Raw genomic sequence first — 27826 nt, 5'->3', positions numbered from 1 at the left:
CGGAGCTGGTTGGGTTTGTCCAAACTCCAAACTTCCATTCAATTTCCTGCCGCCGCCGCCGCCGCCAAACACCCGCCAGCGAATAATGAATGATTTCATTAATAGCCTTCATCTCAAATCACAATCCACGTGCTCTGCTTCCGCTCCTGTGAATGCTCGCTTGACTGGCTGGCGTTTCCTAGGCCGCACGATTCAATAATTTGTGTTTTGTTGCTTCACCCATTGGCCTCTTCGCATACACAGCGCCCCCACAAACACTCTTCCGGCGCCTGGTGTCCAGTTCGCTGCCGGAGCAGGTTTGACCTAGACTTCTCATTCTTGCTATAGTTATCATGGCTGCAGCTGCAAGCTTATCTGATGCTCTGGCTCAACTGAGTCTGAGCTCAAAAGAGCTAAGCGGATCGGCTTTCGATGCCCGCGTGGCCGACGAGGAAAATGGCATCTACAGAGAGGCCAAACCGCGACAGAGGAATCATCAGAATGCCGCCGATCTTAAGGAAGAATTGGAACAAGAGTTCCTGAATCCATCGGCCCGTTTTGGCTCGGAGTGGCTGAATCGCCTCCAAAGGTCTGTCTGATAATTCTGTTTATTCATCTGCACGTCCCATTCTCCTAGGTTTGCTCAAGAGATGTAGCAGTTCTGAACATTTCCCCAAACTCTCTTCAGCTTATGTGTTACTTTGGATGGCTGGTATTGGCACTGACGTCTTGCAGGAGGTGGGATGTTTCCACGGACTATGGAGATTTGTTCGACATTGCGGGAACTCAATCACGAACCGTCGTTCGATTCGATCGTGATGGCCTCGAAGGTCGTGTTACTAGCTACCATGAGGTCACTATTCCTGCTACCAGTGCGAATGCAAAGAACTCGACGTCCCTCCTACGTCGACCCGCTGGCCGTGCGGATTTTGTCAGAGGTGCAGCAGGGTTCTTTCCATTTGCTCCAGGCGGGCTCGAGGGCGTCGAGGCGATTGCTGAGATGGAATCGGATCCCAAAGTTGCAGAGTATTCCAGATCCAGTGGCAAGCAGTCCGGACTGGACCGAATCATCAGTTTTGGTACCGAGGGCGGTCTCTTAGAGGTTGCCCCTGGGTTTTCTCGTGGAATGAAATTTGATGAAGCAAAGTCCAAGGAAGCTGCTCAAGGAGATGAAGAGGTGGAACATGCTTTGCAGCAAGAAGAGACCGAGCTTGGCGTCGAGCAGGATGAAACGGCTTCCGATGCTGGGGGCGTCAAAATCGACGATGAGGCTGAGCTAAGTGACGAGGAGGTTATTGACTCATTGCTACCAGTTGAATTTCCAGCATTGGAACCCCACGCTCCACTTCTTGCAGGTGTCCAACAAAGGAAGAGCGGAAGGGAATGGGCTCATGTTGTTGATGTCAACAAAGATATCCCGAACTTCCGTGAGCTCGTGCCAGATATGGCCCGTGAGTGGCCTTTCGAATTAGACACCTTCCAGAAAGAGGCTGTCTACCATCTGGAGAACGGTGACTCTGTTTTTGTTGCTGCACACACTTCGGCTGGCAAGACAGTCGTGGCCGAATATGCTATCGCCTTGGCCTCCAAACACATGACCAAAGCCATCTACACTTCGCCCATCAAAGCTCTGAGTAATCAGAAATTCAGAGATTTCAGGACCACCTTCGATGATGTAGGTATCCTGACGGGCGATGTCCAGATAAATCCTGAAGCAAGCTGCCTTATCATGACTACCGAGATTCTACGGAGTATGCTTTACCGCGGAGCGGATCTTATCAGGGATGTGGAGTTCGTGATTTTTGACGAAGTCCATTATGTCAATGACCTTGAGAGAGGTGTCGTTTGGGAAGAAGTCATTATCATGCTCCCGGAGCACGTTACCCTGATCTTGCTGTCTGCTACCGTTCCTAACACTTATGAATTTGCATCATGGGTCGGTCGCACAAAGAAGAAAGACATCTACGTCATTTCCACACCTAAGAGACCAGTTCCTCTTGAACACTATCTCTGGGCTGGGAAAGGGATGTACAAAGTTGTCGATTCCAACAAGCGTTTCCTTGAAAATGGCTGGAAGGAAGCAGATGAAATCATTTCTGGCAGGGATAAGATCAAAGCCCAGAAGGCAGCTGAGGCCCAAGCCCAGTCACAGGCAAGCCGTGGCGCGCCGCAGGGTAGAGGGCGCGGACAAGCTCCTGGCAGAGGTGGTGCTCGAGGCAACTCGCAGCGCGGAGGCGCCCCTCGTGGTAGAGGACAACCAGCTAACAGGGGAACCGGAAACATTGCCCGCACAGGACGTGGTGGTGGAAGGACTACAGCTGCGCAGGACAAGACTATCTGGGTGCAACTCGTTCAGCATCTGCGGAAGGAGAATCTGCTCCCTGGTTGCATCTTCGTCTTCTCGAAGAAGCGATGCGAACAGAATGCTGATTCGCTATCTAACCAAGACTTTACGACCGCTGCTGAAAAGAGCTTGATTCACATGTTCATTGAAAAGTCTCTTACCAGACTCAAACCAGAAGACCGGACCCTCCCGCAAATTCTCAGACTTCGAGACTTGCTCAGCCGGGGTATTGCCGTACATCACGGCGGTCTCTTACCCATCATGAAGGAGATAGTTGAGATTCTTTTTGCCAAGTCACTGGTCAAAGTACTTTTTGCCACGGAGACATTTGCTATGGGCCTGAATTTACCTACTCGTACAGTAGTCTTTTCCGGCTTCCGCAAGCATGATGGTAAAGGTTTTCGGGATCTTCTCCCCGGCGAGTACACTCAGATGGCCGGACGTGCTGGTAGAAGAGGTCTTGACACAGTCGGCTATGTGATCATCGTGAACCCTGGAAGAGATGAGGCACCGCCAGCTGGAGCTCTGAGACGGATGATCTTGGGCGATCCGACTAAGCTACGATCTCAATTCAGGCTCACGTATAACATGATATTGAATCTTTTGCGTGTAGAAGCTCTGAAGATTGAAGAGATGATCAAGCGGAGCTTCAGTGAGAATGCCACCCAGGCCCTTCTTCCGGAGCATGAGAAGCAGGTCCAGCTCTCCGAGGCCAGCTTAGCGAAGATCAAACGCGAACCTTGCGACATCTGTGATATCGACCTCGCGGCCTGTCATGACGCAGCCATCGAGTATGAGAAGCTGACTAGTGAACTTCATGTGGGATTGCTTTCCTCGCCAGTTGGAAAGCGCTTGTTTATGCCGAAGCGGCTGATTGTGTACAGAAAGGCAAGTGCAGAGACTCATTCCCACATCTTTAACGGGACTGACCGAATTTGTAGGATGGATTCCGTACGGCGGGTATCATTGTTCGGGAGGGCATCGGAGGAGGCGCTACCCCCACCATACAGGTTCTGGAGATCGGAAGATTCGGCAGCAGGCGTCATCCCAGCGACATTCTTCCATTCCTTCCTGAGTTCCGGCATCGGTTCCAGTCTTTACCCACCCGTGCCGCAGATATGACCCTTAAGACCTCTAAGATACCATTGACGGATCTTGAATGCATTACAAATACAATGATCAAGTTGGGTGGCCCGATATGGTACCTGAACATCAAAAAAGGTTCGCGCTCTTGATCTATTTTCGCAAAATCAGACTAACATGGCAACTTACCAGAGGCAATGAAGTTCGCGGACAAGGAGCTTGTGAAGTTTTGTGCTTCGTGGACACAACCAGCCTGGGATGAAATGGACTGGACCAGAATTAAGGAGCTGCAGGTCAGGGACATACTAGAAAAGCGTCAGCAACAAGCGGCGATCGCCCAGTCATGCCGATGCCTGCAGTGTCCAAACTTCTTGAAACACGTAAGGGCCTTCTCTAATTCAGAATGTACAGCAATATATTGACACTCAACAGTTCGAAATGCAACACGATGAGTGGCAGGTCAAGGAGAATATCTCGCAGTTGAAGCAGCTCATGTCCGACCAGAACCTCGCGCTGCTCCCTGATTACGAGCAACGCATCCAGGTTCTGAAGGATCTAGGCTTCGTAGATGAGCAGGCGCGAGTGCAGCTCAAAGGCAAGGTAGCATGTGAGGTAAGTTGCCTAAGACATTCATGGCTGTCGTTTAGGCATAGTGCTAACAAGGATCTCAGATCCACTCATCGGATGAGCTGGTCTTGACGGAGCTGATTCTTGAGAATGTCCTGGCGGAATACGAACCCGAAGAAATTGTCGCGCTACTGTCTGCTTTCGTTTTCCAGGAAAAGACTGAGAATGTTCCCACATTGACACCGCGTCTTGAGAAAGGGAAGGAGGCGATTGTTAAGATCTCAGACAGGGTCAACGACATTCAGATCCAGCACCAGGTCATTCAGACCAGTGAGGACAGCAATGACTTTGCTAGTCAGCCGCGGTTTGGGCTATCAGAAGTTGTCTACGAATGGGCGAAGGGCATGTCGTTCAACCGCATCACCGATCTCACTGACGTGATGGAAGGCACTATTGTGCGGACTATCACTCGTCTGGATGAGACCTGTCGGGAGGTGAAGAATGCAGCCAAACTGGTGGGAGACCCCAACCTCTATGCCAAGATGCAACAGGCACAGGAATTGATCAAGAGAGATGTTATCTTTGCCGCGTCTCTGTACATGTGAGATGTAACAGGGGAAGGAAGAACCACGTGCCCGTGGAGACGGCAATTGTCTATTTTTTAAAACCCTTGATGTTTGAGATTGCGGTTCAATGATTTATTAGGAATGAAACGAGTGAGCAAAGCACTAGAGTAAATAAGACCTTCTCGGTAAATCAAACCAAGACAGGAATTCCCAATCATTTCTCTTTCCGAACCATTAAATACTCCAGACTCAGCCAAGGGTAAGGAATTTTTTTTTTCTTTTTTACTTTTTACAGTTTCGATCTCTGCCCCAAGAATCAGGAGCAAAATTCTCTTACCGCGCGTGGCGGCGAGGCCTCTGATTAGCTGCCATAGGCGCGGGGCGGGCACCGCTTATTGAAAAACCACGAGAGAAAACCAAACCAAACCCAACAAACCCAAAGAGCACTTTTGCAATCTGCACACTTACTATCATTACTCCCCCGCTATTTTATCCTCCCTTCCCCCCCCCTCTCTTCTCTCTTCTCCCCCTTCATCCCGTGGCTCAGCACTACGTAACGGGTCCTTTCTTTCTTTTTCGAGCTTTATAACTATAACCCGGGGGCCGTCACTGGTGCGAGATGGATGTTGCAGCTTTGAGAGACCGCATACAGTCTACCCTCGACGCCAATGCGGATATCAGACGCCAAGCTGAGTTGGACTTGAAATATGTATGTGTGGCATAGCGTCGCAGGCTTGAAGGTGGTTTATACTTATTCAGTATTGTCCAGGCCGAGACACAACCGGGCTTCATAAATGCGCTTCTGGATATTCTGCAGGGGGAACAAAATAATGCCGTCCAACTGTCGGGTAGGTAGTACCTGGACATTCTGCTGCCTGAAAGATCACCTACCGCTGTTTCCCCTCGGGATCCTAGGCGCTAAGTTCATCGACTAACAAGTAGACCTCTATTCATAGCCGGTGTTTACCTGAAGAACCGAATCACTCGCGGCTGGTCTGTTGTCGAAGAAAGCCCTTTGCGCGCACCGATCCCGGAGGAGGAAAAACCGAGTTTTCGAGAGCGACTGATCCCGGCATTGGCGTCCACCCCACCGAATGTCAGAGCACAGCTTGTTCCCCTCCTCCAGAAGATTCTTCAGCATGACTTCCCCGAGCAGTGGCCGGGCTTCCTGGAAATCACCCTTCAACTCTTGGGAACCAACGATGCGAACTCGGTCTACGCTGGACTGCAGTGCTTGCTGGCGATCTGCCGCGTGTACAGGTTCAAGGCGGGAGAGAAGCGGGAAGAATTCGACAAGATCGTTGAGCACACGTTCCCTCAGCTGCTGAATATCGGATCGAAGTTGGTTGATGAGGAAAGTCTGGAAGCTGCGGAAATGCTCCGGATTGTTGTCAAGTCATACAAGCATGCTATCTACGTGGGTCAACCGGAGCGGAACACCAGTCGCATCACGGTAGCTAACATCTGCGACGAATCTAGTTCGAACTTTCGCCGTCCCTTCAAACGCAGCAAGCTACGGTGGATTGGTGCACGCTCTTCTTGCGCATCATTGCCAAGCAGCCTCCGGCTAATGCTATGATGGAGTCCAAGGAAGAAAGAGAGTTGAACCACTGGTGGAAGTGCAAGAAGTGGTCGTACGCCAATCTGAACCGTCTTTTCATCAGGTACGTAACGTGCATAGCACAGCTCTGGAAACGGGACTCTCGCCTGACCTCGCTGTCTAGATACGGAAACCCCACAACAATGACGAAGTCGAGCACTCCCGATTATACCCAATATGCCAAGAACTTTATTGCCAACTTCGCCCCCGAGATTCTCAAGGGATACTTGCAGGAGATTGACAAGTGGGTGTCCAAGGGTCAGTGGCTCAGCAACCCGGCGCTCGCCTACACTCTGGTTTTCTTGGAGGAATGTGTCAAGCCGAAGGCGATGTGGGACCACCTCAAGCCCCATATGGACAACTTGGTTGCTCACTTCATCTTCCCGATTTTGTGCCAGTCTGATGAAGACATCGAGCTATTCCAGGAGGATCCTTCGGAATACCTCCACCGGAAGTTGAATTACTACGAAGAGGTTTCGGCGCCTGATGTCGCCGCCACCAATTTCTTGGTTGCTTTGACAAAGAACCGCAAGAAGCAGACTTTCGCCATTCTCACATTTGTGAACGGCGTCGTTAGCAAGTATGAGTCTGCTCCGGAAGATCAGAAGTCGCCTCGGGAGAAGGAAGGTGCTCTGCGGATGATCGGTTCTTTGGCCTCTGTCATCCTGGGCAAGAAGAGCCCTATCGCTGGTGAGGTCGAATACTTCTTTGTCCGTCACGTTTTCCCAGAATTCCGCAGCCCTCATGGCTTCCTCAGAGCCCGTGCATGTGATACTCTGGAGAAGTTCGAACAGCTTGACTTCCAGGACCCGAACAACCTTATGATCATTTACAGAAACATCCTAGAGTCCATGACGGACCCTGAATTGCCTGTCAGGGTTGAGGCTGCGCTCGCTTTGCAGCCCCTTATTCGTCACGACATCATTCGGACTTCGATGCAGCAAAATATCCCCCAGATCATGCAGCAGCTTCTCAAGCTCGCCAACGAGGTCGATGTGGATGCTCTCGCCAACGTCATGGAGGATTTCGTCGAGGTCTTCTCTGCCGAGCTTACTCCGTTCGCTGTGGCACTCAGCGAGCAGCTTCGCGACACCTACATGCGTATTGTGGGAGAGCTCCTGGAACGCAATGCCACCAAGGGTGACGAGGACGCTTACGGCGACTTCCTGGATGACAAGAGTATCACGGCTCTTGGTGTCCTGCAGACGATTGGCACTTTGATTCTCACTCTCGAGAGCACTCCGGATGTGCTGCTTCACCTCGAGACCATCCTCATGCCTGTCATCAGCATCACTCTTGAGAACAAGCTATATGACTTGTACAACGAAGTTTTTGAGATCATTGATAGCTGCACCTTTGCTTCTAAGTCGATTTCTCCCACCATGTGGCAGGCCTTCGAGCTCATCCACAAGACCTTCAAGGCCGGAGCTGAGCTTTATCTTGAGGACATGCTCCCTGCTCTCGACAACTATATCGCCTACGGCTCTCAAATGCTGGTCCAGAACCCCGCTTACCTGGCGGCCGTTGTGGGTATGGTTCAGGATATCTTCCACGATGAGAAAGTGGGCGGTGTTGACCGGATTTGCGGCTGCAAGCTCGCCGAGACTTTGATGCTCAACCTGCGTGGCTTTATTGATCAGTACATCCCGGTCTTTATCGAGCTCGCGATGCGTGTCATTGACGCCGGCGAGGCGCGCACCAAGTCGTACCGCATCCACTTGATGGAGATGGTCATCAACGCCATCTACTACAACCCTGTTCTCAGCTTACAGGTGCTGGAAGCCAATGGCTGGACGAACAAGTTCTTCAGCACATGGTTCTCCAACATCGACAACTTCAGACGGGTGCATGACAAGAAGCTGTCGATTGCAGCAATCAGCTCCCTATTGACCCTGAAGGCTGGCGATGTCCCGACCAGCGTTCAACAAGGTTGGCCTAGACTTCTCCAAGGAGTGACCCGACTCTTCCAAACCCTGCCTGCTGCTATCAAGAGTAAGTCTACAACAGAATGATGGTGCGAGATCAAGTACGCTAATACTCATTTAGACCGTGAAGATGCCACCAAGGAGTCCGATTTCACATATGATGACGAAGATGATGTCGATGACGAGGAGAACGACTGGGATGGAGAGGTTGAGTGGACTGAGCGGGATGAAGCCGAAGGCGTTCTGGAAGATGACGTTGCCGACGAGACCACTGCTTACCTCGATTTCTTGAACAAGGAGGTGAGTCCAGGAGACTTGAGTCTTTTGTCGTCCTAATATCTCGATGGGGATACTAATCACATCGATAGGCTCAAAAGTTCGGCTCATTTGCCGATGATGACGATGATGAGCTGGACGAAGGAAGCTTGCTGGAGACTCCTCTTGACAAGGTTGAGCCTTACGGCATGTTCAAGCATGTGTTCTTGAGTATGTAGCCCCTTGGTGTCACGTTGTACTATTGATTAATTTCACAACACAGGCCTTCAACAAGAACAGCCGCAACTCTACGACAACCTGACAAAGATCCTGAGCCCGGAGGAGCAGCAGGTGCTCCAAGCCGTTTTCCACGAAGCCGATGCGAAGGCGTTGGCTGCGGCAAATGCCGAAGCTGCAGGCGCCCAGGCTAATGGAAACTGATTCATACTGCAATCCACTCCGGGGACTGACGAAATGAACCAGTCGGTCCTTCTGGATTCCTAAGGCAATGACATGACTCAGAGAAAAAAAACAAACTTATGCAAAAGAAAAGTGCCATCCCAGGTTGGAGGACTGTTTTGACAAGCCATCTATGTTTCTTCCGAGCCACTTCGACACCCAATACAGTCGAACGGCCTCAGCTGGATACACCACCACGCCATATATGCCTCTTCTGATTGTGTCTTGATTCTCCTTTCCTTTGTTGCCTAGATCATATCCCTTTCCATCCCCTGCGTGCTCAAGGTTACAATGACCTGTATTTGATTTGCTCTGGTTCTCCCAAAAGTCCCCTTTTTCATCGGTCTTGACCTCAGTGATGACTCAAGGCCCCGATGTCTGATTCCCCCAGATGAATCCTTGTCAATTGACTTATGATTACGTCGGTCACGACCTCAAAATGCATTCTTATATCCAGTCTCCATCTTTGGAGGACAACAGCAGTCAAACAGAGCCCAAAAGATAATAGAAACCAGCGAAGATGCTGATTTTGGCATCGTCTAATTCTCTATATTTGTTCTGATACAGAAAGTGCGTGGTCTATGGCGATTGTCGAAACACTTCTTTAGACCATGTCTGTCCATTTGGAATGATATTTGGCATTAACTACGATCTACGAGTACTTGTTCGCACACATCCTGATCACGTGCCTAAGACAAACATAGCAAATTCCACCCACTCGACTATGACATCACTACTAATTTTCCAGCAGCAACAGTAACTACTCGTAAGTATAGTCAAGGTACAGCAAAGCCACGCTCGCCGGTGAAGCCAGCTATCAACAAACAGGGGCTAGGAGTACAGTACTCCTGTCCACTAACCACTATAGCTAATTTGAAACCTCCTCACCAAGCCCACTAGATCACATTACTGGGAGGGTGGAAACTCACTGAATTACCCCCCCCCCCACCGCAAACATCAGAGAGGTGAAGAGCCCGCCAAAAACGTCATGATGATGCCGGCTGAGAAAAACCGGCCACCCACCTTTTCCCGTCCCCCTCGACGATATCATAGTCAGTAAATCCCTTAGCTTAGCTAGCATAAGCATACAGTACTTAAGAACTCTCCACCACCCAATTCGCACCCCCGACCTGACCTGCAACAAACTACACTACACACACCCCGACTCTCTGAAAGAATCCAACCCAATCCAGTCCACCACCAAGGTCCGTCTCATCTTCATCTCACAGAATCGACGAATCACTGAAGAAACCCTTCTCAACTAACAATTCCCCGCAATGCTCAGAAACCCAAACCCTCCTCTCCTACGTCCCAAAAAAATCCAACCATCATCAAAAATGTCCGCCCCCAACTCCGGCCGCCAATCCCCCCCTCCCGAATCCCAGACCGGCGCGCAGCAGCAATCGCCCCCGTCCCAGGGCCAGACCGGCCAGACCTACGAGACCCGCCCCGGCCAGGCCGCCCAGGAGCAGTCCGAGAACACCAAGTCGTCGCTGAGCAGCAACCCCAAGCATCCCTTGGAGGATATCGAGTCTGCCAAGTTCAGCAAGGGCAGCTGAATTCTATGTTCCGTGACGAAACAACTTCTTTTTTAGTTTAATGATTTGAAGCGAGAAATGAAATGAAGACTTTCATCATCTGAGATCAACTTTTCATGGGTTGTAGTTTTCGATTGTAGTAACTGTTTATCTGGTGTAGTTGGGTTTGTTTCTACGTGGTTTTGAGTGGTTTGTTGGCGTGAGATATGGAGATATCTTCAAATGGGTAAAAGTAGATTAGAATTAGCAACTAATAAATGTAAACATAACATGCGGGCTGTTGCACTTGTTTTGAGTATTCGCATACGAACTAAGGCTGATATCCCACGTACTGGGCGGAACGGACAGTAGCTTCAAGACTAAACCACCATAATTCAATTAGATGTAGACAATACACACAATCGCTTGTTCCAGACAACTAACTAGCTAAGACGGGCGCCGAGATAATATTATGAACATCGAGAACGTGCAAATTCAAGCATGTGTATGAACAGGTCGTCATTAGGCGTACAAGACAGAAAAGAAGGGGTTAAATCTCCTTTTCAGATTCATGCCTTCTGGTCGGCAGAGGGGGCAGTGCCAGAGGACTGAGCCGCAGCAGTAGCAGGGGCGGCACCCACACCCTCGGCGCCAGCGCCAGCGGTAGGGGCGGCACTGACGTTCTGCTCGTCACCCTCGCTCTTGCCGCTCTTCAAGTCCGCCAGTCTGCGAGCCTCGTTGTGGATGTCGCGGACCTGCTTGTCGGTCTGGGAATAGAACTCGCGGAGCTTGCGGCCGGAGGGGGTCTCGAGGGCCTTCTCGAAATAGCTGTGGAGACCGCGCCAGCCAGAGCTCGCCTTCTCGGTGATCTTGTAGTTCTCGTCCAGACCCTTGGCCTTGTCGGTCGCGTTGTACTTCTTGTCGAAGTTGGCCAGGGCGTTGGTGAAGCGGGAGGTGAAGCCGTGCTTCTGGTCCAGGGCGATAGCCTTCTGGATGGCGTTGTCGCTCAGCACGTATCCCTGGGCCAGATACTCGGCGACGATGCGGGAGCGGGGCTTGTCCTCCTGCTCGAGGTCATGGTCGTGCTCGTCCTTGGCCTCAGAGGCGCTGGCAGCGTGGTCACCGGCGATATCATCGAGAGAGTGGGCGGCCTTGACGTGAACGACCGAGGTACCCAATTGGGTGTGGTCAAGGAGCAGAGCGGTCTTTGCGGCACTAGATGACGGGTTAGTTATGTCATGAGAGGGGGTGGGGGGAAGAGCAGCTAAGCTAAGGGATGGTGCAATTTGAGCCATGGGCGGGATGGGGGAGCAGGTGCGGGGCAAGGCTTACGCTTCCTTCTCGAAGGTCACAGTGGCCGACTTCTGGGCACCTTCTTCACCAGACACAGGGGTAACAGAAATAGAAGTGATCTTTCCACTGCAATGTTGTCAGCTGCATGTCTTATGCAAGGGCCTGGAATGCCTGCGTCACTGACCAGAAGCTAAAGAAGTCTTGGACCTCCTTATCCGTAGTAGCGGGGGCGATGCCCTCGACGTGAACAGTAGAGCGCTCAGACATGATGGACGTGTTTGAGGTAGAGGTACGTAGAATTGAGAGAGTATCCGTCGGGTATAATTCTCGGTTGAGTGATACGAGTAAATCAGAGTCAGTGTAGTGTTGAAGGGAACTGGAAAGGAGAGAGGAGGAGCTGGTGGTTATTTATTTGGGGGGAAGAGCGGGCGGCACTACGCCACAAATGACGTCGCGCGAGGGGCAGCAGCAGGCAGCGACCCCGCACAGCCACGCTGGACCCGCATGTGAAACCATCTTTCTCTCCTATTTCTCCTTTATCTCCTATATATAGCTAGCTACTATTATACGTACACACATTCATGATGACTGATTTCAGGACTGTGATAGTAACTACTGTTAGACGTGGAAGAGGGTGGATAATTTCAAGTACCTAACTGATAACTGATTATCCTTGGGATCCCGTCAAGCAGGTTATCTTTCCACCAGAAGAATCTTTGAATCGATAGGTACACTATGCGATTTGGAACGTAGGAGAAAAACTACTCCGTGCCCAATTCGTCCTAGCTTGGCAATGAGACCGTAAGTACTGTACATCTGACCACTCAGAGGTAAACAGACAACTTCACTATACAACACTCATGTTACACTATTCCTTGTGATCTCATGGAGGTCAACTCTGGTCTTAGTAAAACCAGGCGCGTGACTCAGGCTTGCAAGCCTTGCAAAAAGGGCAAGCGAAAGGTTTTCCCATCCATCTTAAGGCTTCAGAGGCCGGCAGAATCAATTCTGATGCGGAGGCTTGTGGGCGAGGAGATAGTGCGATGGAGCGCAATCGGCATGTAGTCTTTGTTTGAGACTCGACTGAGAGTGCTACTACTCTGAACGACCGTTACGAAGGAAGTAAGGACACGATAAATATGAATGTGTGGCATTCCAGGTTAAATGGACTCTGGAAGCTAACGACGGACTTGGGCTGGACCAGACGTGTCTTTGTCGACAGGGAATATTGGAGACTCTCATGCGTGAGAATGCCGAATTGAAAAGAAAGATCGATGTCTTTACAGCAGCAGCTCCTGCGCGACACGATAGTAGATCAATTACTGCATTCCTCGATAGTCCCACTCGCGAAGCTTGGACCATCAAACGACAGACTCATTGAGCAAAATGGAAATGAGATCCTGCTTCCAGGGCACCAACGTACCCTCGACCTGCGGAATATACTCAGGAAACCCCTCATTGATGGCCTGCAGGGTGCCCCACGAGACCTCCCCATCAGCGTTATAAGTTGTATTCGTAAAGGCACTGGCGTTGAACGAGCGGTAGACGAGCGGATGGTCGGTGAAGGAAACGTTGGCCACAGCCTGGGACCAGACTGCCGAAGACCCTGCAGGGAAGATGGTGGCTGTACCGATGGCCGCCTGCACCACAATCGCCTCCCCCAGGATTGCATAAACCCGGCCCAAGGACGTGATAACCTCAGCTGACTCATAGGTCAGGCTGGAATTGCCGAAATCCGGGACGAGACTTCCCCCTCGTCCACAAAAGTCAACAACTGGGTACAAGGAAGGTGGACGGGGCAAATTGGGATATGAGAGAGAACTTACGGCCACGAGCCAAGATGGATGTCTTCAGTCTGCGACTGCATGATAAAGGTGACCTCGGGGGCAGTATGCTCGCCGCACGAGAGCATGCCGATGCGGCCGATGGGGGTGCTGACAGCGTAGATCTGGTCGAGTTTGCCGTCCGTCCAGAGGTCGCGCTCCTGGGCCGAGGGCCGCAGCTTGTGTCGGTGGATGAGGATCTCGCCGTCGGGGGCGAGTAGAGACTGCGCCATGTACAGATGGGCGGCATCTTTCTCGGAGAATGAGAGTCCCTAACAAATTGGCACAAGGGTCAGAGTCTGCTGACACCGGGAGTGGTGACAAAGTGAAAAGAGAACTCAGAGCTTACAACGTAGATGCGATTATCAACCGCCGCCTGCACCAATTTGTTCCAGTTGTCGCTGCCGACCACCAAGGAGTCCTCGATGTAATCTTTGACGTGGTATTCGAACCAGGGGCTCGGGACATTGGAGTTGATAATACCCTGGCGAAGCGTCAGCCCTATCAACATGAGAGGACAGTTTTAGATCGGTTTCTATCTCAACTAACCTTAGGATAACCGGGGAACCAAACCTCCGAGAAATGAATGACACGGGCATTCGCCGCAGCGGCCTGTTGGATCAGACGGATCCCCAGCTCGACGGTGCCGTTCAGGTCAAGTTTGACCCCATCCCAACCCTTGTTCATCATGGGAAGGGGCCAGTTGACCGGTGGGACGCGCACCGCCGCCACAGTCAGGTTTTCGAGGTCCCAACCCGCGACGATCTCCGCCACAGTCTGGTTACTGGGCGTTATCGTGGTCAGAAAACTGGCCTGTTCACTCAGGCTTCTTCGTTGGCGGACTCTGCCATTTGGCAGCGTGGTGGAACCGGCGGCCAATGCCGTCAAGGCGACTAGACCCAGATGGAATTTCATTGAGAGAGTTCCAGGCGTGAGAAAAATTCTTGCAGAGGTAGTGATGATGGACTCGACTGGGAAACCGCCAGGAGCTTGTTTAAATATTGTAAGTTATACAACTCAAGTTGAGGACAATTGCCCCAGTCCTAAGGATCAGCTTGCCTTCACACATCTTGCTCAGCCAAGAACACTATCTCGAGTATCAATACATCTAGTAGAAAGTTACGTAAATCATATCAAGACAGATATAAGCTTCTCCCTTTGAGCAGACTCTGCTCTAGGACTTGCACCATAAGTCTGTTCAGATATCTTGAGATAAGGCTGAAGAATACTCTATCAGGTGCGGAACCCTTTGATCCGCAATCACCTCAAACAAGAAATCGAAGGTCTTGATAACAGCACATATTGCACGCTACTTGGTACTCCAGTATTACCTGAAGTCTTCTGTATCAAGGCCTTTCATCAGCCGGGTGGCTTGTGGAGCAGTCTCCTGGCATACTTTGATAGGAAAATTAGTTAATCAGCCTTTGTTAAAAGTTATTGATAGAGACCTATACAAGATCCCGGGTTCAGATCCCGGGTCAGACACCGCTGCGATGCTCGGAGCTTGATATTCTGTATATATCCATCCCATGATATAGGTTTGATCTTCCGAAGGAGAGATTATAACATGCAAAGTGGTATCAGCCTCAGGACTACGAAGGGAGAATAGAAGGTGGGCAGAATAGGTTATATGGTTGGGTCCTTGTCTTCCATGAAAGGAGCATCCAGAGTATAGATCTAAATAGAGATCAACGGCTAGCCTCCGCTGGTGCTGAGGAATTTCACCTAGCTGCCTTTGACTCTTGGGAAGATAAATGGCAGGACAGATTGAAGGCGACGTCCTTGGTAGGTTTTACACATAGAATTCACGGCTCCATGCTTGTTCAGCAAGGAGTAGTGGTATTCCATCATGTTGAGCTATTTGCGAATCACGGGTTGTGATCAAGTCTAGCTAAGGGCATCTCTTGAATTCGAAAAGTATGGGATTGTAGGTACCCTATCGCTGAGCACACCCGGTATAGTACGTTGGGAGTTCACGGTGGACACTCAATGCCTCGCAGCCGGATGACACATATCTCTCCAATAGAAATAAGCCCATTGGAACAAAGTAGTGGGTCCCTGGCCAATCGAACTCAAACTCAACGAATGTGGATCCATCGTGGATAGATCGGGTAGGTTTTGGGATACTATGAGTACCTGCAGTACAATTTTTGCCCGACTCAACTCCTTCGAGACTTTACCTACGGCAAGACGAGAAGAAATGAGGGAGAAGTTCTAGGATTCCAATCCCCAAAGCCACGTACGCCTGAGAAGAATAATCCATTGGATTGATGATTGAGCACCTGGCCAGCTGAATGAAGAACACTGTTCTTGGAAACTCCAGCATGGAAAGACCGAGTCATACCACCAGAAGCGAAATTGCTTCAATTCTCGGAATCTAGTATCTCCCTCCCCTGTTCTCCGCCGGAACGCGCTGTATCAGGAATGGAGTGGTCTGTAGCACGCTCCTGTTCTCGAGAATTTCGAACAATCAGCTCTAGTTCCCGCACACGGCGACGTAGAGTCTCATTCTCCCGCTTCAGCATATCTACCTCTTCCCGCTGGGCTAGGAGCTCCTCGTGGCGGGAGGGAGGAATAACCGGGCTCTTCTGCTGAGTGATCGAGTTCCGGTAAGGGAAACCTCCTATGGAGGGTGAAAGCTGATCGGTCGACGGCAAGTGATGCTGTGACAATGCTGCGTCCGATTGTCGAGAAGTGAGCGACGGCTCTCGACTCCTACCCGAGTCCGTGCGGGTCGACGGTAGCTGTGTCTCCCTCGACGGTGCGATTCCGAACCCGCTGCCCGTCCGCGACCCTTGAACCGCGGGGATGTAGGAAGAACTGAGGCTGGAAGAGGAGCGATGTCGGCGCGAAGTCGTCGGAACCGTGGAGCTGATGGCATACTGGGAGGCGTGTAGAGAGTCCATAGGATCGTTGAGTGTAGTCGATGTAGATGATGTTGTCGATGCGACCGAGGCTGTTTGTTGGCGAAGAAGAGAGAGTTCTCTCGATAGCCGATTAACCTATGGTAACAAGCGGGTCAGTATCTAGAGGATTTGCACAAGACGCCGAGCTTCATACCATTGCTTCTTGCTCTTGCTCCAACATCGAATGGATATCGGAGGGGGTCAGCGGTTTGGGATGACGTAGTGGGCCTGCCTTTCGCTCAATTCGAGGTTCCTTGACAATTGATTTTTCTTTGTTTGGGTATTCCCGACTTACCAGACACTGCGGCTGCCCGTGAAGTCTCTTGATCCCCAGCGGCCGGCATCGGGCTTGCTGCTGAGGCGTTGAGAGTAGGCGAGAGCGTAAGAGGGGCCATGACTTGTGAAGAGCGTCGGGAAGAAAGGGACGCGGGAAAGGTGGGAGCTGGTTGCACAGTCGTTGCAGCACGGGGCCGGGATCTGGGCGTAGATATAGCGACGGAGCTCGATTCTATGGTCATGATCGGAGTGACTTGAATCGATGTAGAATGAGCGATACGAAAGCGACCTTAGTGGGGACAAATCAAGAAGTAAAAGAAAGACAGGAGAACAGAAAGACAAAAGAGAACCCGGATAGTTTCTAGGAGTCTGTTGATGAGTGGAGTGCGATGAGGAGAGAGGCTTTATCCGCAGATGAGAGAAGTAAATATGGTAAGTTGGTAGCGGCGGACAACGATTCACTTGTTTAGATTGCTTTGGCCAAAAGTGCCAGCCTGCAGGATAGCAGCCCCTTGATTGGACCTTTGAAACATTCCACACCCCGGACCACCGTTGATTTGCAACCAGAATCTTTCAGCTGATGTGGACAAGACGAGTTGTTCGGATTGCATGGAACCTGTCTCATGCCGCTTAACTGGTTAGAATCATGGTTCCATTGTTGATTTATTTCTTGTTCATTGTTTTGACATCTCCGAAAGTTTTTACGGGTACAGGTATTACTTTAGAGCGAAAGGTAACTTAAGTTACAATGCGTCAGACTATGGTCGCTATTGATCAGCGGTGATCCATAAGTTGTATGGACATGGATCAATTTCTATCATCATCCAATGGTCATCGATCCTCCGGGTGTCCACGCAATGCACCACCACACAAGCCTATTTATTACTCGACCTTCATCAACCTTGAACATCTTGTGTATCGAACTGGTTGATCATTAGAGTGGTGCATATGTATATCGCTCTTTTGCATGTCACTTGTTCTACGAAAGCTGAATGGATTCTGGATACTTCACATCCACCAAAGGTCCCCTGGCCCCCCACATGCATACCTGGTTCGACTAACAGACCCGAGGCCCACTTAAGGCACCCAGTCTGTGCTGTCACATCACCCATCTTGCTAACTACCAGTACGGAGATTATGACGATAACGGAGGGGGGGGGGGGGGAAATCACCCTCTTACGAACACGACCAGTAACTAAGAGTCTCATTTAGCTGGGCTGAAGCGCGTTTAGCGAGCAGGATCTATACGTAAAGTACATTAGTTAAATTGTACCTACCGCCTAGTGATGCGAGTGCCATAAGTTACCGGTCGGTTGGTTAAGACTGATATCTTAAGTAGCCTGGCTGTTTATGCTAGAGGGGTCATTGCGCCCCAAGAGTCCATTCACGAGTGCAGCTCTTCCTGCATGCGCAATCTGGTATCTGGTATGGTACTTATTTTTCCCCCTCGTAATTGACATGCATAAGTACCAGGCCTAATGGTCGGAGGCCAAAGGACGTAGTAGAAGCTGCCCTGAGGTGAAATAGCATAGCAAAGAGCCTCGGGTTTGAAGCCGGGGGCATGTTGTCTTAGTGCTGCAGAATTCGAGGCATGAATGCTGCTGGTGATGGCGACCGGTCGGTTCTTCCCACATCGGGAAATTCGGTAGAGTATAAACCCCCCCCTCAATTTCGACTTCCTCCCCTTCCCCTCCCTTTGCCTACATAATATATATCTGCAATACCGCAAGAAAACCGTGATTTGAATCCTGCCATTTTTGTCCGTAGGCTCGGGAATGGATACAAAGAGATTGTTCACTCAATCGTTTGCCTTGGAGGCCATGTCTCGTGAAGTTGCTGTCTGCAGCGTTGACATATGGTGTTGTGTTTCCCCTGCTGTGAACATTGCGGGGCCGCCAGAGCCACGCTTCGGTCCATGGGCTGTCCCTGATCGCAAATAAGCGGTGGTGCGGTGGTGCGGCGGTGCGGCACTGTATCGGGCCGAATACAAAAAGCGGGCACAACTCCAGTGCGTCCCCAATCCCTCGGTCCCAGCTCTCCACAAACAACCCGCACATTAGATCACCACTAGCATCATCCAGTGTCTTTTCCTACCCATCACTCCCCCACATGCCTGGACCCAAATGGAAGATTGCTTCGCACCACCCTCAAGTGAGCCTATTCCTGAATTCGCCGCACCACTTGCCCCTTACCTCAAAAGCCGTCAGGAGGCCTTCCGTATCCGCCAAGCCTTGACTGCCTATGTTCGCTCGCACATCATCTTCGCAGAGAATGACCCCGACAACCCCGAACTCAATGCCAACTCGCACCTCACCCTTTCTGTACCTCATGACGCAATTGTCGGCGTGAAGCCCATCCCACCGGAGATTACTGGACTGCGGAGGCAATACTTGGAAGCTTTACAAGCCAACATTGCTGCGAGAAGGGAATATCAAGCAGTTGTAGAGAAGCAAAATGCATATGAGTCGCAGCAACAACAGCAACAACAGAAAGCAACCGAAGCACCGCAATGCGATTCTTCTCAGGACCTAAGCGAATATGTCAATCTCCTCCGTGAGCGTCGCCAACTTGCAAAGCTGCAAGTGTTCCAACGTTACTCACAGGAGCTTAGGGAACGAAACAGAAGACGAGCTGAAAGTTTCGAGGATAGCCACAAACAGCTTGGAGTGCCGCCAGAGCTGCTGGAAGAAATAACCCAACCATCATCCAATGCAGGGGATAGAGTTGAGGAGTTGATGCACAGATTGGAGAAGGCAGTTATTCAAGCGAAAGCCCAGTTTGACAGGGAAAAAGAGCTACTGGAGGAGTTGAAGGCACAAGTAAACCTTGACGAAAATTCCCTGTCAAGTAACATCACGCCAGCTGTCAGAACGGCCGCCCTACAACAAACACGTGATGAACTGATTCATTGGGTGGAGGAGAAATTGGTCAGTGCTGGCAGTCACGAAGACAGTGGATCCAGGCTGGATCTGGCCCCCGAAGACCTCGAGGAATCTACGCGCCTATTTGAGGAGCAGAAAGCGGAGGTTGCACAGCAATATGCCGAGTATGTCGAGGCCCGCAAGGCTCTGCTAGATGCCGCCTCTAGAGCATGTCAGCCTCTTGCAGTACCTTCTGTGTCCCTTTCAAATTGTTCTACGACTATCACTCAGAAGAACGATGCGCCACCGGAGCCGCAATCGTTGAACCCAATGGATGTGCTTTCCTATACCGAAAAAAATCTTCTCCCGCTTTCGAAAAGCCAACGGGCACTTGCCTTACAGAAGTTCTACTTATCCGGCCTACTTGGCAAGGAGAGAGCTACAAGCCTCCGCGTGCTCCATCGCCTGAGAGACGAGAGTCATCTCCTTCCCGAGTTTCCAATGCCTGCGGATCAGCCGCGTTCGAGTCGCGCAGCAGCGACTGCATCCTTGCGTCATGCTACCAACTTCGCTGAGCCTACCAAGAAGGACGAAGTAATTTCTCTGGCTGAAGCATGGGCATTTGCATCCGACGAAGCAGGAGCCAGCGAGTATGAACATGTGGAACAGAAGCTGGCCGAAGGGAATGAATCAGTTCAGAATGCAAAGCAGGAACTAGAGGCTGTTGCTCGAATGCTCAATCAAAATGATGAGAGCATCATGGGAGATGATCAAAAGGAAAAACAAGACCATGGACGGGTGACTAGATCTCGAACCAAATTAGAACAGCGTGAAGCACAACCTAATGGTCCGTGGGCTGGTCTCAAGGGCACTATAGGAATCGGGGAGTGACGGCTATATCATTAATCAGAGAGTCAACAGTCGCAGTGCGACTGTGGAAGTTAGTGACTAGGGTGAATATGACCTAGCATAAATCGAGCAGGCGGGAAAGTGTGAGTGTATGTAGGTTGACCCCGAGACGTGGATAACCTCCGAATGCCGGTGCTTCAAGCTTAGATGAGTCCTCGTTCCTTGGCATAGTTGGCCATACTTTTTTTTAGCGTGCAAGCGAGCCCTACCTAGCCGGCAAGCGGAGACCAGAAGAGCATTGATCTGCTAAGACGCCCACGCTCACTAGTCTAGCATTAGGCTTGCAAAACTTGCCGGTAGGATTTACACCTAACGCGCGGCTGATGGGTTACACCAGCTGGCGGCTGTAGGACAAGGAGACTAAGTGATGTCTAATACTGATTGAATAATTATTATCCTATAGGAACCAAGGCTTGCTCCAATGACTGTGAACCATTCTGTTGTCTCGCCAGGGATCGAGATCCATCAGTGCAACTAACCCCTGGACAACATTATCAGCACACCAGGATATTAGTGATCGGTATTGCTAACCGCAGGCAACTGTGCTCCAGTCTGGACAGTACGGCTGCTAGTGGTTTTTAGTAGGCAGTTAGACTATGGCACTAATGGGGTCAAGACCCATCGACCATCTGCGTCGCTGCACCTCCCCGTACTCCGGTTGCCGACCCTCGCACTTGCTGATTGGTTAGTGATGGGAGCGGTGAAGTCATTGGCCACTAAGAAGGCGAGATCGGCCAGCGTTCCAGTGGCTGTTTCCTTGCCTCTAACACAGAAGGAGGGAAAAAAAAAGAGGGCTCCGCACACCGGAGCTCTTATCGGCCCTGAATGTTGGGGGAGTTTTTTGTACTTTCGGGAATTGTGGTCGACTCATTCGGGTCTCTCCACTGCAATTGGCGCTGGTTCATGACTCCCTCCTTCAGAGGAGAAGTGCCGCATTGACTCATCGCCTTTCCCGACGGAGCCTTTTTCTTTCGTCTCTTCCGCTTCATCCCTTCTCTTCCTCTCTTTGCTTCTTTGTCTTCACATCTCTTCTCCCTCCCTCCCTAGACAATCCTGTCGGGACATATACCCTCCCTTTTGAGTCCTCCCCTTGTGACTTGGGCGTGTGGCAGAAAGCGGGACACTACCAGCCCCAAGGAGAGCCGGATAAAAAAAAGCGGAGTCTCCAGGTTTGTCCTTGTTCGGAACCTCCAGACCAGCAATTGAGAGTGTATTTCTCTCAATTGACTCATCGCACCTCCCTTCCCTCCCCCCCAATTCTCATACCTTAATTTTCGCTTCCATCAGCGCAGCGCGCAATGGTTCTCGCCGCTCGTTGCGGGCAGGCTACGTCCGCCCTCCTGCGCCAGAGATGCTTGGCTGAATCCCGTCGTTCGGCCCTCGCTCTGCGCCCGTTCTCCTCTCAGACCACGGCTCACTCGACGGCGTCGAGTCTCAGATTGGCGAAGGCGCCTTCTCCGTGGCGACCACAGCAGCTGCGCTCTTTCTCCAGTGCTCTTCGTCGCTTGGCTTCGGAGTCCTCGAATGCCCCCTCCGCCGACAGCTACCTGGCCAGTGGTGTTGTGAAGCCCGGCAGCAACCTGGTCGATGTCAAGAAGGTCTTGGTCATCGGTAGTGGTGGTCTGAGCATTGGACAGGCCGGAGAATTCGATTATTCCGGTACGTTCATCTTGCATTGGCTTTCAACAAGGAAGTTTGACTGCCATGCTGTGGGCTCAAAAGCGCCGCACCATCATGCAGAGCCTATCTTTTATTATCAATACATGTGAAATGAGGTGACTAATACTTAGCTTTTCAACTCGTGCAGGTTCCCAGGCTTTGAAGGCTCTCAAGGAAGCCGGCGTGCAGTCGGTCCTGATCAACCCCAACATCGCTACGATTCAGACGGATCACAAGCTTGCAGATGAAGTTTACTACCTCCCGGTCACTCCGGAGTATGTGACCTACGTTATTGAGCGGGAGAGACCTGATGGTATCTTCCTTTCTTTCGGTGGTCAGACCGCTCTGAACCTTGGTGTGCAAATGAACCGCATGGGTATCTTCGAGCGTTATGGTGTCAGAGTTCTTGGAACCAGCATCAAGACCCTGGAGACTAGTGAGGACCGTGACCTTTTCTCGAAGGCTCTTAACGAGATCAACATCCCTATCGCTGAGTCCATTGCCGTCAGCACCGTTGACGATGCCCTGAAGGCTGCTGAGCAGGTTGGATATCCTATCATCGTCCGTTCCGCATATGCTCTGGGTGGTCTCGGTTCCGGTTTCGCTGCCAACCCCGAGGAACTGAGGAACTTGTCTTCTCGTTCTTTGACTCTTTCTCCCCAGATTCTCGTTGAGAAGTCTCTCCGTGGCTGGAAGGAGGTTGAGTATGAGGTTGTTCGTGACGCGGCCAACAACTGCATCACTGTGTGTAATATGGAGAACTTCGATCCCCTTGGTATTCACACCGGTGACAGTATCGTTGTTGCCCCCAGTCAGACCTTGTCTGATGAGGAGTACCACATGCTCCGCACTGCTGCCATCAAGATTGTGCGTCACTTGGGAGTTGTGGGTGAATGTAACGTTCAGTACGCTCTGCAGCCCGATGGTCTTGACTACCGTGTCATTGAGGTCAACGCTCGTCTCTCTCGTTCGTCTGCTTTGGCCTCCAAGGCTACCGGTTACCCTCTCGCCTACACTGCTGCGAAGATCGGTCTGGGTCACACCCTTCCTGAGCTTCCCAACGCTGTTACCAAGACAACTACTGCCAACTTCGAACCCAGTCTCGACTACATTGTCACCAAGATCCCCCGGTGGGATTTGAGCAAGTTCCAGCACGTGAAGAGAGATATTGGCAGTGCCATGAAGTCTGTTGGTGAGGTCATGGCTATTGGTCGTACCTTCGAGGAGTCCTTCCAGAAGGCCATCCGCCAGGTTGACCCTCGCTTCGTTGGCTTCCAGGGCGATGCGTTCGAGAACCTTGACGATGCACTGCAGAACCCTACCGACCGCCGCTGGTTGGCTGTTGGCCAGGCTATGCTTCACGAGAACTACACCGTGGACCGTGTCCACGAGTTGACCAAGATTGACAAGTGGTTCCTCTACAAGCTCCAGAACATTGTGGACTGCAACAATGAGCTCAAGGAGATTGGCAGCCTCTTCGGTCTCCAGAAGGAGGTCATCCTGAAGGCCAAGAAGCTCGGATTCTCTGACAAGCAGATCGCTCTCCTTGTTGGCGCTACTGAGGATGATGTCCGTGCTCGCCGCAAGTCTTTCGGTATCAGGCCCTGGGTCAAGAAGATTGACACTCTTGCCGCTGAGTTCCCTGCTGACACCAACTACCTTTACACTACCTACAACGCTACCTCTCACGATGTCACCTTCGATGATCACGGAATCATCATCCTGGGTAGCGGTGTCTACCGTATTGGAAGCTCTGTTGAGTTCGACTGGTGTGCTGTCAACGCTACTCTCTCCCTGCGCAACATGGGCAAGAAGACTGTCATGATCAACTACAACCCCGAGACCTACTCTACTGACTTCGATACCGCTGACAAGCTCTACTTTGAGGAACTCAGCTACGAGCGTGTCATGGATATCTACGAGCTCGAGAGCGCCAGTGGTGTCGTTGTTTCCGTCGGTGGTCAGCTTCCTCAGAACATCGCTCTCCGTCTGCAGGAGACTGGCGGTGCTCACGTTCTCGGTACCGACCCCAAGGACATTGACCGCGCCGAGGACAGACACAAGTTCTCCCAGATCTTGGACAGCATCGGTGTCGATCAGCCCGCCTGGAAGGAGCTCACTTCCGTTGCTGAGGCTGAGCGTTTTGCTGATTCCGTTGGATACCCTGTCTTGGTCCGTCCCAGTTACGTCCTCTCTGGCGCTGCCATGAACGTTATCTACAGCGTCGATGAGCTCAAGGAGAAGCTCCTCAACGCCAGTGCTGTTTCGCCTGACCACCCTGTCGTTATCACCAAGTTCATCGAAGGAGCTCAGGAGATCGACGTTGACGCCGTTGCTTCCAACGGCAAGCTCCTGCTTCACGCTGTCAGTGAGCACGTTGAACCCGCTGGTGTTCACTCTGGTGATGCCACTCTTGTTCTCCCTCCTGCCGACCTCGACGAGTCTGTCATGGGCCGCGTTAAGGAGATCGCTGAGAAGGTCGCTAAGGCCTGGAACATTACTGGTCCCTTCAACATGCAGATCATCAAGGCCGATGTTGAGGGTGCCCTGCCTGAGCTGAAGGTCATTGAGTGCAACCTTCGTGCTTCTCGCTCCTTCCCCTTCGCCAGTAAGGTTCTGGGAACCAACTTCATTGATGTTGCTACCAAGGCCCTTGTTGGACGTGACGTTCCTGAGCCCGTCGATCTCATGAGCGTCAAGCGCCCTTACCTTGCTACCAAGGTTCCCCAGTTCAGTTGGACTCGTCTGGCTGGTGCCGATCCCTTCCTGGGCGTCGAGATGGCCAGTACTGGTGAGATTGCCTGCTTCGGTAAGGACGTTGTTGAGGCCTACTGGGCTTCTCTTCAGTCTACCATGAACTTCCGTGTTCCCGAGCCTGGTGAGGGTATCCTGCTCGGCGGTGACATCACCAACCCTGCCCTGTCTCAGATTGTGGAGTACCTCCAGCCTCTTGGCTTCAACTTCTTCGCTGCTAGCGAGGCTGTCAAGAAGCACCTCGAGTCGGCTGCCGGTGTCGCCGTGCAGGTGATTGAGTTCCCCAAGGAGGACAAGCGTGCCCTCCGCGAGGTCTTCCAGAAGTACAACATCCGTGGTACTTTCAACCTTGCCAAGACCCGTGGCAAGACTCTCCTTGACGAAGATTATGTTATGAGACGTAACGCTGTCGACTTCGGTGTCCCCTTGTTCATGGAGACCAAGGTACGTACAATCCTGACCCACATTTGACTATTCATACAGTGTCTAACCAATTTCCCCTAGACTGCTCTGCTCTTCGCCCAGGCCATGAGCCAGAAGCTGCCCCGCAAGGAAGGCATTCCTGCTGAGGTTCGCACCTGGTCCGACTTCGTTGGCGGTAAGCTGCTGTAAACGAAGTTTCATGGTAGTGAAGGAAAAAAGGGACGCAAAAAGTTTTCTTTATAGATCTAATTGCGGCTTTCGGATGAGTGTCTTCCTAGGCACCGTCAAGCCGCCGTGTTTGGCGTAGCGGATAAGGCTCCATGTTGATAGATATGATGTTTTACTGGCCCTGGTATGGAGGGGGGTTCTGCTTCGTCTTGGAAAAGACGATACGATGAATATGTTCATGTACTTTTGATTGGTTTTGTGGATCATTAGCTGTGTTGCCCATGCCTTGGTTATTCATCGTTTTCGTAAAAGGCCTTGTGCCAGGGTGAAGGGTTTAGTGAGTCGGCTTTCTCGTTAAAAATTGTATTTTTAGTTGTTATTTGAACAATAATCTCTCTACTTTGGATCTTTACATGTGTAATTCTCCGGTTCAAACATGTAAGATGTGCTGTGGAAGGACTATATATGACTAATGGATGGGTCGCGGTAACAAACTGAATAACAAAAAGTTTGCTGCTGGAAGATGATCTAAATGTAAGAAGCCGGGTTGTCAATGAGCTCCGGGGCAGAGCTAGAGTGGATCAGAATACCGGCAATCTCTTTTTGTTTGCTCAAGTCCAGCAATACCCTCGGATCTAATCACTGGAGTTAACTGACTGCAGCAACCGAGAACCAGCAACAACCGAAACCGGCGCATACAACGAAGGCAAATAAGATGTCCAAGGAGGCGGCCCTTGCTCCTGTAACCCCCGCAAGGACCACACCCTCAATCGCTCCAGATGGTCTAGGAAGAGGTCTCTTCGCTGCGACCGACATCGGCCCCGGACAAGACGTCCTGCACATCTCCACGCCCTTCGTGGCAGTCTTAGACACCCACCAGCTGGGCGACATATGCTCTGGCTGCTTGGGAAGGAGACAGCTCGAGAACGACGACCGGCGCCTGAAAGGCTGCACCGGATGCCAGGTCGTGAAGTACTGCGATAGGGTTGGTGTTTTCTCTCCTTCCTTCAACTCAAGCTTGTGCTCACGTTTGTCGTATTTCAGACATGTCAAGCCAAGGACTGGAAGTTCGCGCATTCGCTCGAATGCGCCATCTTCCAGAAGCTCCGTCCGCGGATCCTCCCCATCAACGCGAGAGCCGTGCTGCGGATGGCGTTGCGCAGCGAACGACAGAAGTACCCTCCGCAGGAGGTGGAGCTGTTTCGGCAGCTCGAGACGCATATCAAGGACATCCGGGAGGAGAACCCCGCGCAATGGCAGCGGATCTCCATCTCTTCGAAGGCTGTGAAAGCTTATTCGGGGGTGGAGATGAAGGAAGAGGTGATTTCGGCTTATGGTGCTAAGGTGAATACCCTTTGCTTGGTCCCCACGTTCTGAAGGCCCCTACATTTGGCGGAGCATAGCCAGAAAGAGAAAGAGGGGAAAACAAGCCTGGAGAAGCAGGAAGCTGACGTATGTTGGAAAAGCTCGAACTCAACTCCTTCAACCTAACCAATGCACTGTACGACCGCATCGGCCTCTACCTGCACCCGTACGCGGCCCTCATGAACCACAGCTGCGACTACAACGCCGTCGTCGGCTTCGACGGCGACGAGCTGTACGTCAAAGCCATCCGGCCCATCGCCCAGGGCGACCAGATCTTCATCTCCTACGTTGACACCACCAACCCGCGCCCGCTGCGGCAGAAGGAGCTCCGCGAGCGGTACTACTTCCGCTGCCGGTGCACGAGATGTGAGCAGCCGAGTGACGAAGGGAACGACGAACAAGCACCTACGGATTCCGCTGCAGCAGAAACACAAGACTACGCCCTCCTCTCTCGCACATCCTCGGACTCTTCCTCCGACCACCCTCACCTCCCTGCCCCCAACGACCTGGCAACCGAGATCTCGGCCGTGCTGCAGAACCTCCCCCCAACCCGCATTACAACCCAACCCTACGTCTCCCTCCGTGACGAACTGATCGTCGCCCTGCTTGCCCGCCAGCGCTACAAGACCGCCTTTGCGCACGCCGCGGTGCGATACCTCCGCATCGACCCCGCCGTGTACCCGCGGGAGATCCATCCGATCCGACAGGTGCATGCGTGGGCGCTGGCGCGGTTGGCGGTGCTGCTGTCGCAGGGGGTGGAGGTGACGCACGGCGGCGAAGATGAGGTGGCGCTGGAGCGGTTCGAAGTGAATTTCAGTCTCGTGCTGTGGGAGGTGTTGCGGCGGCTAGTCGTGCTGGAGGGGAGGAGTTGTGTGGTGCCGGGGTTCCAGGGGTTGGTGAGGGGGTTGTTCGGGCAGGTCCAGGCGGAGTTTGCGGCGGCGGGGCTGGATCCGAGGCGGATGGAGGGACAGATCAGGGAGGAGTTGGGGAAGGTGGGCAGATTGGTTGAGTGGATCTTAGATGAGAAGGTGTAGTTGAAGATATGGGGGCAGGGGGGCAGGGGGGCAGGGGGGCGTAAGATACGCCAAGGTAGA

At 51.8% G+C, this 27826-nt stretch overlaps 9 protein-coding genes across 9 annotated transcripts; 6 read left to right on the top strand and 3 right to left on the bottom strand.

Moving 5' to 3' along the window:
* Positions 1–65: 65 nt before the first annotated feature.
* On the top strand, positions 66–4695 carry BO95DRAFT_472552 (SKI complex RNA helicase subunit SKI2). Its single transcript, XM_025589660.1, has 6 exons — positions 66–568; positions 715–3211; positions 3265–3544; positions 3599–3786; positions 3839–4018; positions 4078–4695. Exons 1-6 carry the CDS (start codon positions 333–335, stop codon positions 4576–4578), a joined length of 3882 nt encoding a protein of 1293 aa, XP_025443568.1. The 5' UTR covers positions 66–332; the 3' UTR covers positions 4579–4695.
* A 290-nt stretch (positions 4696–4985) lies between these two features.
* On the top strand, positions 4986–8760 carry BO95DRAFT_481118 (putative nonsense-mediated mRNA decay protein (Nmd5); the record flags this gene model as incomplete). Its single annotated transcript, XM_025590188.1, has 8 exons — positions 4986–5248; positions 5309–5387; positions 5496–5956; positions 6019–6203; positions 6264–8131; positions 8186–8364; positions 8433–8550; positions 8603–8760. Exons 1-8 carry the CDS (start codon positions 5159–5161, stop codon positions 8758–8760), a joined length of 3138 nt encoding a protein of 1045 aa, XP_025443567.1. The 5' UTR covers positions 4986–5158.
* Positions 8761–10115: 1355 nt separating this feature from the next.
* On the top strand, positions 10116–10337 carry BO95DRAFT_359712 (uncharacterized protein; the record flags this gene model as incomplete). Its single annotated transcript, XM_025582454.1, has 1 exon — positions 10116–10337. One exon carries the CDS (start codon positions 10116–10118, stop codon positions 10335–10337), a length of 222 nt encoding a protein of 73 aa, XP_025443566.1.
* A 428-nt stretch (positions 10338–10765) lies between these two features.
* vip1 (putative actin cytoskeleton protein (VIP1)) lies at positions 10766–11795 on the bottom strand. The gene is made up of 2 exons (XM_025592318.1): positions 11773–11795; positions 10766–11714 (listed from the first exon to the last, which is right to left on the bottom strand). The coding sequence occupies exon 2, from the start codon at positions 11588–11590 to the stop codon at positions 10865–10867; it is 726 nt and encodes a 241-aa protein (XP_025443565.1). The 5' UTR covers positions 11591–11714; positions 11773–11795; the 3' UTR covers positions 10766–10864.
* A 1154-nt stretch (positions 11796–12949) lies between these two features.
* Positions 12950–14326, bottom strand: BO95DRAFT_472549 (aliphatic nitrilase; the record flags this gene model as incomplete). Its single annotated transcript, XM_025589659.1, has 5 exons — positions 12950–13334; positions 13415–13683; positions 13761–13895; positions 13961–14224; positions 14255–14326. 5 exons carry the CDS (start codon positions 14324–14326, stop codon positions 12950–12952), a joined length of 1125 nt encoding a protein of 374 aa, XP_025443564.1.
* A 1448-nt stretch (positions 14327–15774) lies between these two features.
* BO95DRAFT_430636 (uncharacterized protein) lies at positions 15775–16835 on the bottom strand (the record flags this gene model as incomplete). Its single annotated transcript, XM_025584971.1, has 3 exons — positions 15775–16413; positions 16472–16587; positions 16613–16835. 3 exons carry the CDS (start codon positions 16833–16835, stop codon positions 15775–15777), a joined length of 978 nt encoding a protein of 325 aa, XP_025443563.1.
* Positions 16836–18631: 1796 nt separating this feature from the next.
* On the top strand, positions 18632–20658 carry BO95DRAFT_441482 (uncharacterized protein). Its single transcript, XM_025586186.1, has one exon. It carries the CDS (start codon positions 18717–18719, stop codon positions 20343–20345), a length of 1629 nt encoding a protein of 542 aa, XP_025443562.1. The 5' UTR covers positions 18632–18716; the 3' UTR covers positions 20346–20658.
* Positions 20659–21372: 714 nt separating this feature from the next.
* On the top strand, positions 21373–25761 carry BO95DRAFT_410700 (carbamoyl-phosphate synthase (glutamine-hydrolyzing) CPA2). Its single transcript, XM_025584192.1, has 3 exons — positions 21373–22022; positions 22171–25220; positions 25281–25761. Exons 1-3 carry the CDS (start codon positions 21662–21664, stop codon positions 25386–25388), a joined length of 3519 nt encoding a protein of 1172 aa, XP_025443561.1. The 5' UTR covers positions 21373–21661; the 3' UTR covers positions 25389–25761.
* A 188-nt stretch (positions 25762–25949) lies between these two features.
* BO95DRAFT_481112 (S-adenosylmethionine-dependent methyltransferase) lies at positions 25950–27766 on the top strand (the record flags this gene model as incomplete). The annotated part of the gene is made up of 3 exons (XM_025590187.1): positions 25950–26352; positions 26412–26711; positions 26834–27766. The coding sequence occupies exons 1-3, from the start codon at positions 26083–26085 to the stop codon at positions 27764–27766; spliced, it is 1503 nt and encodes a 500-aa protein (XP_025443560.1). The 5' UTR covers positions 25950–26082.
* Between the last annotated feature and the right edge of the window lie 60 nt (positions 27767–27826).

Source organism: Aspergillus brunneoviolaceus (genome assembly GCF_003184695.1).
Source record: "Aspergillus brunneoviolaceus CBS 621.78 unplaced genomic scaffold BO95scaffold_23, whole genome shotgun sequence".
Taxonomy (NCBI): domain Eukaryota; kingdom Fungi; phylum Ascomycota; class Eurotiomycetes; order Eurotiales; family Aspergillaceae; genus Aspergillus; species Aspergillus brunneoviolaceus.
This window is presented reverse-complemented; position numbering and strand designations above follow the sequence as displayed.